Source organism: Heterodontus francisci, chromosome 10 (assembly GCF_036365525.1).
Source record: "Heterodontus francisci isolate sHetFra1 chromosome 10, sHetFra1.hap1, whole genome shotgun sequence".
In the NCBI taxonomy this organism is placed as follows: Eukaryota; Metazoa; Chordata; class Chondrichthyes; order Heterodontiformes; family Heterodontidae; genus Heterodontus; species Heterodontus francisci.
Genome location: NC_090380.1, coordinates 95,063,541 through 95,072,519, shown reverse-complemented (window position 1 = coordinate 95,072,519; position 8,979 = coordinate 95,063,541). Strand labels below are relative to the sequence as shown.

General features: G+C 44.6%; 1 protein-coding gene across 6 annotated transcripts in view; it reads right to left on the bottom strand.

The window, feature by feature from the left end:
* Positions 1–3,388: 3,388 nt before the first annotated feature.
* The window catches only part of LOC137374643 (exosomal polycystin-1-interacting protein-like), a 50,032-nt gene continuing 44,441 nt past the window's right edge, over positions 3,389–8,979 (bottom strand). For all 6 annotated transcript variants that reach the window (XM_068041087.1, XM_068041083.1, XM_068041081.1 and 3 more), the window contains one exon: positions 3,389–5,305. In XM_068041087.1, the coding sequence (XP_067897188.1) occupies positions 4,585–5,250 (666 nt within the window). In that variant the 5' untranslated portion in view covers positions 5,251–5,305 and the 3' untranslated portion in view covers positions 3,389–4,584. The remainder of the gene's footprint in view (positions 5,306–8,979) is intronic.

Below are 8,979 nucleotides of genomic sequence, written 5' to 3'. Positions count from 1 at the left end.
ATTCTACAAGCTTGAATTAACTAGAGTTAAAATGGACTCTGCTCTGACCATGTCTCGCAAAATGGAGACATCCACTGTGTGAAAAAGATACAAATGTTTTTTGGTCAGACATCAATTAAGGTGACGATGTTGTTCTATGATGGCTAATGAACACAGGATATTGTTAGAAAAAAGGGCAATTTCCAGTTACTGTCAAGTATCAAGACAAGTAAGCTAATAATGGGTGGTTCTTGGTCAGCACAGACTCGGTGGGCCGAAGGGCCTGTTTCAGTGCTGTATCTCTAAATAAATAAATAAATTATCAGAAAGACAGTTATTCTGAGCCGTTATCTGTTCATCTGTTAAGATGCTAACATTTGATTACCAAACAGCTTCAAAGAAATTGTTTTAACTTTAAAGGAAGAAGAATGTCCTTAGAAATCAGGAAATTTCTTATTGCCTTCAGTGTACCTCCTACATTGAAAGGGGTGATTAGAACTCCATCAGATATAAGGGCCGATATCCTGATCGGAGGGGGAGGGGTGAGCATTCCGCACTCTCAGCCCTCTGTCGTGCACCTGTATTGCTGGGATAGTGGCCCAACCATGCTGTATTTCATGAGATGGGCCATTTAAATATTTTCTATATGTCTGTGCAGCTTGAGCATTCAGCTAATTTAAGTTGTTTATAGTGGGAAAAATTGAGGCAATAGGTTTCAGCCTTTGAAATGGCTTGAAGGTAAGGGAAGAATAACTGGTTAGTGAGGTCATAGGTCAATGAAAATACGATGGTACAACCTGAGTCTTTGAGCAAATGGTTGACTATAGGAAGAACATAGGAGCAGGAGTAGGCCATTCAGCCCTTCGAGCCTGCTCTTCCATTCAGTTAAATCTTGGCTGATCATTTACCTCAATGCCGCTTTCCCACATTATCCCCATATCTCCTGGTGGGATTAGTATCCAGATATAGAGGAAGAACATAGGACCATGGCAAGCTATTCACCTTGTTCAGAAACCAGGTGACATGACCTGTGTTTGAGGGAAGATAATTTCAAAATGAATCTGTGGGAACAATGGCCCCAAAGTGGCAGGGGCTGGGGGCAGAGGTCATGTGGGATTTTTTTTTACCATGATCGGGTGATCTTGCCTTGATCAGGGGATCTGTCCATGATTGAGGGATGGCAGGGAAGGTGGGGAGAGGGGGCGGTGGTGGCCCAGTGCAAAGCCCAATGCTTCCTTGTGCGGCTTGAAGTAGCACTCCAGCCTCTCCTGGCCCACGAGGAAACCTGAAAATCAATTTAAAATTTAACACTGGGTTTCTTCTGGCTCAGGATCTGGCTTCTGGCAGGTTCTTCCTGACAAAGGAGCCAACATTGCACCCCCCCCCCCCCCATCCACCCCCCGCCACAACCCCCGCCTGCTCAGACCTCAGCTTGAAATTGCAGGTCAAGTTCCTGGTGACATTATTGAACCCGATCTGCATATTTTAAACAGGACCCTGCTTCCTTCCTGTGGGTGTCCTGCTTGCCTCCTCAAAAGAACAGGCTAACATCAGAACACGCATGAAAAGAGGTGCAATTGGAAGGGGTAACTGACTCATTGGGTTGAATTTTGAAAGCTCGCATCAAAAAAGGCAGTGGTTCAGTGAGGCATGCGCGACTTGTGCGCCGCTGAGCCGCCGCGATATTTCGTGCGGTGGCTCATTTACATGGAGGGGGTAAAACACCTGCCCACCGATGACATCATCGGGGAAAGTGCTCAGTCCCCGGCAACAACGTCCAGTGCTACTGCGCAGACGCCGGCGCCAATTTTAAAGGGCTCCAGGCCCTTCAGTTTCATTTCCATGTTTGAAGGCATAGGTTTGTTTAAAAATTAAAATAATAATTTGTTCATTGTTCAATCCCCTCTCCCACCCCCCACCAATGAATAAACAGTTAGTTATTTTTCCTCTCCTCCCAAGAAAAGAAAATTCCCGACCCTGACCTTCCCCCCCCCCCGAACTTTCTGTACTTTGACCTTCAACCTCTTCCCACCATCCCTTCAACCAATAGTGTTTGTTTTGCCGTTCCACCCCCGCCCTGAAAATTTCTCCCCCCTCTCCACCAGTCTTCTGCCTCAGATCTCCGAATGGAGATCCGAAGGCGCGGGACTTCCGACTACCAGCCGGAATATTGGCGTAGGACAGCCATCCTGGAAAGGTAATTCATTATACCTTAATTAACATTTATTTAAAGATGTTAATGTGTTTATTTTCACTGAGTGGAGGGGTGGGGCCACCCCGAGGTTTTGCTGCCGGTAAAATGGGGCGGGGCCTTTCTGGCGTCGAGGCCCGTAGCGGGCCTCTCCCGGAAATATTTTCTGGGGCCCCCCGCCACGACCTCCGATGTCGGGCGGCTTGTAAAATTCAGTCCATTATTTTAACTGACTCCTGCCCGCTTGTCGCCTGGTGGGGACAGTTAAAATTGGGGCCAATATTTCAGTGAGTGAGTGGTCAATCTATGGACGACTGGGGGATGATAGTGTTGATCATTCAAGAGCAAATTTCTTTCATAAAATAGCATTTTGGAAGACAGTATATAAAGTAGAATGGATAAGGTGGAATTTGATAAACTCTTCTGAATTGCAAGTAAAGGGAGTAGAAATAGATATTTGTCTCAACATGCCAGTTGTTTACGGAGTGGCATTGAGAACAGCCATGGTCCTGATACAATGAGTAGCTACAATGCTACTAAGGCTTACAGACTCTCAGTTGTGTGCAAGAGTTTTGCTAGAATTTAACCAGCTAAAACTGTGCAGCTAAGCAGGGTTATTTCTGGTTGCTTGTCCAGGTACAATCACCCTACACTAAAGGGCATTGGATTGCAGGGCTACTGGGAACTGAATTGAAAGAATCCTGGTCTCCAGTGACAGGTCTACCCCTTAGACTCCCTTAGTAAGCCAGGCTGGCTGGTCAGTCAACAGTACTGTACTGTAGACTAGCTGGGTTTAGGTATCGGATTAATGAGTCTACCACAGAGAGATGATTGCAATGTGTGTCATCTTGAATCCTAAAGAGGCCTTGCTAATGTTCTCCCCCATTCCCCTGCTTACTTCTCAAGGTGAACAGACCCTCAAAGAAGGGCATTTACCTACTCAGTCACCATGAGACATTTAAAAAAATGTTTTGGGTGTTACCCGTGCTTCAGTGATAGTAGTCTTGCCCATGGGCCAGCAGTTTGTAAGTCCACTCCAGGGGGCATGAGTCCACAATCTAGTCCTGCATAATCAGCGATGCCATGTTTTATATGAGATATTAAACTGAGGCCCTGTGTTGTCTCTCACATAAAAGATACCATGGTACTATTCAAAGAAGAGCAGAGGAGAACTCCCTGTGACCTGGCCAACATTTATCCCTTATTCAACACCAGTAAGACAGATTATTTGTAATTTATTTCATTGTGTGCACAAATTGGCTGCAATATTTCCCAACATTAGAACTTCAAAAATACATCACTGGCTGAGAAGCTCTTTGGGACGTTGTAAGGTCATGAAAGGTGCATGATAAAATAAAGTTCTTTCTTTCTTGAAATGAAAAGTCATGGTGAAGCTGTGTATTGTTAGGATGATATATTAACATATAAAATAATGCTCTTTTTCTGTGTGGATAGGTCATTAGAATTCCAGTGTTAAGCCTTCACTGCCACCATGTTTGTGTATAAGACTAGGAAGTTGGGGGTTGAAAGTAGGAATGGATGATTTTATATGTAAATAATTATAGCGTAACCTTTTACTGTGGGGAGTGCATTTGCTGCTAATCCAGTCCTGCTCTCCTCTCTACTTTAGACTCTTCAGTGCTGCTCATCTCTCATAGCCTCTCAGTCTTTTGTTCTCTCAGTCTCCAGATTTCCTGCCTCCTGCTCCCTCTCTGTGAGCAGCAGTGGAACAGTTGCAATGCATTAAAATCAAATTCCCATGGTGAGTGAGGGTCCATTTTATGTACAGGTCATAGCTTATTTCAGGGCTTTGGCTGGAAAGGAGGGAGGCTATTCTATGCATGGATCAACTTGTCTACAAGTACAGTATATATGCTACTGTTAATAGTCTTTTACAGTGATATTAAAGTGGGGTTACTTCTCCCAAAAGCCTTGATCGGAATATGGTGCAGAAAAGCACAGAAATCTTGCACCACTGCAAGCCTGGTGGAAATAGAATTAAATATATTACAATCATGTCAGTTTTATGTATGTTGGTGTCAATGCCATTTTGAGGTGCTGTAATTTGAAAAAAAAACCCTGATTTTCGTAATGTGATATATTTTCATGCATGAGGCCTTGGAAGTTACTATCAAGGACTAACATTCCCTTCAAAGTTATAACCCTAACCTAACTTTTACGGTGAAGCCACTTGAGTGCACATGGTTAGATGCGGCCACAGCATGTATTCTTCCTTGTCCATATTTGGCGTTTCTACATAAAGACAGAATCAAAACAGAAATGAAGGCTACTGAAATGAATGGCACATATGGGCTTGAAAATTCCCCCAAACTTGGGCACAAAAAGATAACTGCAAACGCAGCATCTGAATTGCACTTTTTCAACTGTCCAAAAGCGAGTTTGTTGCATGGTTTCTAAACATAGATGAATGTAACAAAAGAACTTTTGGCCTCGGAAGGCAGAGAAGTGGTGTCATAATGAAGATCTGGAAAATATTCTGCAATGTTTGTGACGTTTGGCACCGAGTACGCTTTTAATTTAGAATCTCCATTTAACAGAGCCATGTTTAAGAATGAAATGTAAAATGAGAACCCAGTGCTATTCTGCAAAGATGACTTGACAGCTGCGCTGCCTGTGCTGTATATTGTTATGTTTTGCAGTGGATAGGCGTTCGCCTTAGGGTTTGTCACACAGAGCTTTTTCAGGCCAAAGATTATGAGATATTCCGTGAGTACAGCGTCGGGGCTGCACAAAGAAAGCCTGAGGTTTGGAACTGATGAGTAATTCAGCAGCAGCCCAACTGTAGCGGTATCTGACACCCACACGACTAATTCACCGCTGAAGCTGAAGGTTGGGCTGGCTTTGTCCATATCTTCAGAGGAGACAGTCTTACAGTTGCATGCAAGGTTAGCAAGAGCAAACCCGCAGTCTGGAATGCTGGAGAAACAGCTGCAATTGCGGAAGTTGCTTTCTATTTGAAAGATAAGCGTGTGGTTACTGCTTCTTACCAGAGCCACACAAACATAGCACCACAGCACATAGAGCACCAGCTGGGTTGACACGGCATCAGTCACCTTCATGTTTACAACATAATGTTATACAACGTGACAGAGATTTTCCGTTCTTTCACAGGGCCTGAAACAAAAAAGGAAATGGTTTGTAACGATTTCTTCATCATTGTACAGGCATTTAAAAATAAGACAGGAAAAAAACGTTTTGTCATATGGGTGACTGGGGGCAGCAATGCAGTTCTTTACAGGGATTTATCTTACCAATTCAACTGCTACCTCAACTTCCTCTTCCAAATTAATTCTCTAAAATTTGTGCACTTCCAGACCTCTGCAAATACCACTCCTGAGGCTACTTCTGTTTGGGAGGTACAAGGATAACTGATTCCTATCCCCTTCCATTGCAAAATACACGGACTCTGCTCACTTCCTTGTCCCGGTGGCTCATTCAAACCTATGAACCATGTGAGGAATTTTGGGCACAAGACGTTGTCTTGTCATAAGCTCACTTCTTTAAAAAAAATTAACGTCTCAACTTCAATCTCTATTTTGCTTTGAGTGAGCGGAACTTAGTGGAGGTGGTGAGGAGGAGACAATTAACTTCAATGTCCCTGGGTTAATGAGGGGAAAACTCTTGTTCCTGGTCGTAAACCACCAGCATGGTGGAAAATGGCCTTGTGTGGAAGTTCACTGAGAATAGATTCAGGCTTGACTGTCTGGTGGCTCTTATCTACATGTTTGGATAGCGTGATGATAAGCATTGTTCAAGCTTATAGATAAAGAATTAAAGGATGTGTAAACCTCTAAACCAACATGACTGAACACTATCACATTGCTGTTAGTGGGAGGCTTGCTGTGCGCAAATTAGCTGCCATGTTTCCTACATTACAACAGTGACTACACTTCAAAAGTACTTCATTGACTGTAAAGTGCTTTGGGACATCCTGAGATCATGAAAGATGTTATAAGGACATAAGAGTGTAAGAAATAGGAGCAGGAGTAGGCTGTTTGGACCTTCGAGCTTGCTGTGCCAATCAATAAGATCATGTTGATCTTCTACCTCAACTCCATCTTCCCACACTATCCCCATAACTCTTGATTCTCCGAGTATCCAAAATCTATTGATCTCTGTCTTGAATATACTAAATGACAGAGCCTCCAAAGTTCTCTTGGGTAGAGAATTCTAAAGATGCACTACCCTTTCAGTGAAGAAATTTCTCATATTAAATAGGCCCAGTCCACTCAATCTCTCCTTATAGGGCAATCTCCCTTTCCAGGATTAAGTTGTTGCACTCCCTGTTCTTCTTCTTTGGCCTCCTTGTCTCTAGAGACAATGGGTAAGCACCTGGAGGTGGTCAGTGGTTTGTGAAGCAGTGCCTGGAGTGGCTACAAAGGCCAATTCTAGAGTGACAGACTCTTCCACAGGTGCTGCAGATAAAATTGGTTGTCGGGGCTGTTATACAGTTGGCTCTCCCCTTGCGCTTCTGTCTTTTTTCCTGCCAACTGCTAAGTCTCTTTGACTCGCCACACTTTAGCCCCGCCTTTATGGCTGCCCGCCAGCTCTGGCGATCGTTGGCAACTGACTCCCACGACTTGTGGTCAATGTCACAGGACTTCATGTCACATTTGCAGACATCTTTAAAGTGGACACATGGACAGCTGGTGGGTCTGATACCAGTGGCGAGCTCGCTGTACAATGTGTCCTTGGGGATCCTGCCATCTTCCATGTGGCTCACATGGCCAAGTCATTTCAAGCGCCGCTGGCTCAGTAGGGTGTATATGCTGCGGATGTTGGCCGTCTCGAGGACTTCTGTGTTGGAGATATGGTCCTGCCACCAAATGCCAAAGATTCTCCGGAGGCAGCGAAGATGGAATGAATTGAGACGTCGCTCTTGGCTGACATATGTTGTCCAGGCCTCGCTGCCATAGAGCAAGGCACTGAGGACACAGGCTTGATACACTCGGACTTTTGTGTTCCGTGTCAGTGCGCCATTTTCCCACACTCTCTTGGCCAGTCTGGACATAGCAATGGAAGCCTTTCCCATGCGCTTGTTGATTTCTGCATCGAGAGACAGGTTACTGGTGATAGTTGAGCCTAGGTAGGTGAACCCTTGAACCACTTCCAGAGCGTGGTCACCAATATTGATGGATGGAGCATTTCTGACGTCCTGTCCCATGATGTTCGTTTTCTTGAGGCTGATGGTTAGGCCAAATTCATTGCAGGCAGCCGCAATCCTGTCGATGAGTCTCTGCAGACACTCTTCAGTGTGAGATGTTAATGCAGCATCGTCAGCAAAGAGGAGTTCCCTGATGAGGACTTTCCATACTTTGGTCTTCGCTCTTAGATGGGCAAGGTTGAACAACCTGCCCCCTGATCTTGTGTGGAGGAAAATTCCTTCTTCTGAGGACTTGAACGCATGTGAGAGCAGCAGGGAGAAGAAGATCCCAAACAGTGTAGGTGCAAGTACACAGCCCTGTTTCACGCCACTCAGGATAGGAAAGGGGTCTGATGAGGCACTGCTATGCTGAATTGTACCTTTCATATTGTCATGGAATGAGGTGATGATACTTAGTAGCTTTGGTGGACATCCAATCTTTTCTAGTAGTCTGAAGAGACCACGCCTGCTGATGAGGTCTACGGCTTTGGTGAGATCAATGAAAGCAATGTAGAGGGGCATCTGTTGTTCACGGCATTTCTCCTGTAGCTGCAGAAGGGAGAACAGCATGTTAATGGTGGATCTCTCTGCTCGAAGGCCACACTGTGCCTCAGGGTAGGCGCACTCAGCCAGCTTCTGGAGCCTGTTTAAAGCGACTGGAGCGAAGACTTTCCCCACTATGCTGAGCAGGGAGATTCCACAGTAGTTGTTGCAGTCACCGCGCTCACCCTTGTTCTTATAGAGGGTGATGATATTGGCATCGCGCATGTCCTGTGGTACTGCTCCCTCGTCCCAGCACAGGCAAAGCAGTTCATAGAGTGCTGAAAGTATAGCAGGCTTGGCACTCTTGATTATTTCAGGTATAGCAGGCTTGGCACTCTTGATTATTTCAGGTATAGCAGGCTTGGCACTCTTGATTATTTCTGGAGCCTGTTTAAAGTGACCCTGTAATGCAAGTATATCCTTCCTTAGGTAAGCAGACCAAAACTCTACGCAATACTGCAGGTGCAATCTGACTAAGGCCCTATATAACTGTAGTAAGATCTCATTACATTTACATTCCAATCCTTTATTATAAAGACTAACATCCCATTTACTTTCCTAATTGCTTGCTCTACCTGCATATTAACTTTCTGTGATTCGTATACAAGGATACCCAGGCCCTTCTGAATACCAACATTTCTCAGTCTCTCACCATTCTAAAAATATTCTGCTTTTCTATATTCCTGCCTAAGTGGATAACTTCACATTTCTCTACATTATATTTTATCTGCCATGTTCTTGCCCACTTACTAAATCTGTCTAAATCCGAGATGTCACCTTAGTCACTATTGCACTATTACCTTTGTTAAGCTTTCTGTCCTTTCCTGACGCACCCTGCTTATTTTTACCCAAATCATTACTCTGTTCTTACATCTCTCTTACTACTTTTGAATTTACCCATTCCTGAATCCTCCCACCCCTTCTTTTTCATTAGTATTCTTCATCACTGCCCGAGTAATTCATTTAGCCAGGACACTGGTTCAAGCCTGGTTTAAGTAGAGCCTGTACCAATGTAACAGCTCCCTCTTTCCCCAGTATTGGTACCAGTGGCCCATGAATTGAAACCCCTGCCTCCCACACATCACTCTTTCAGCCATGCATT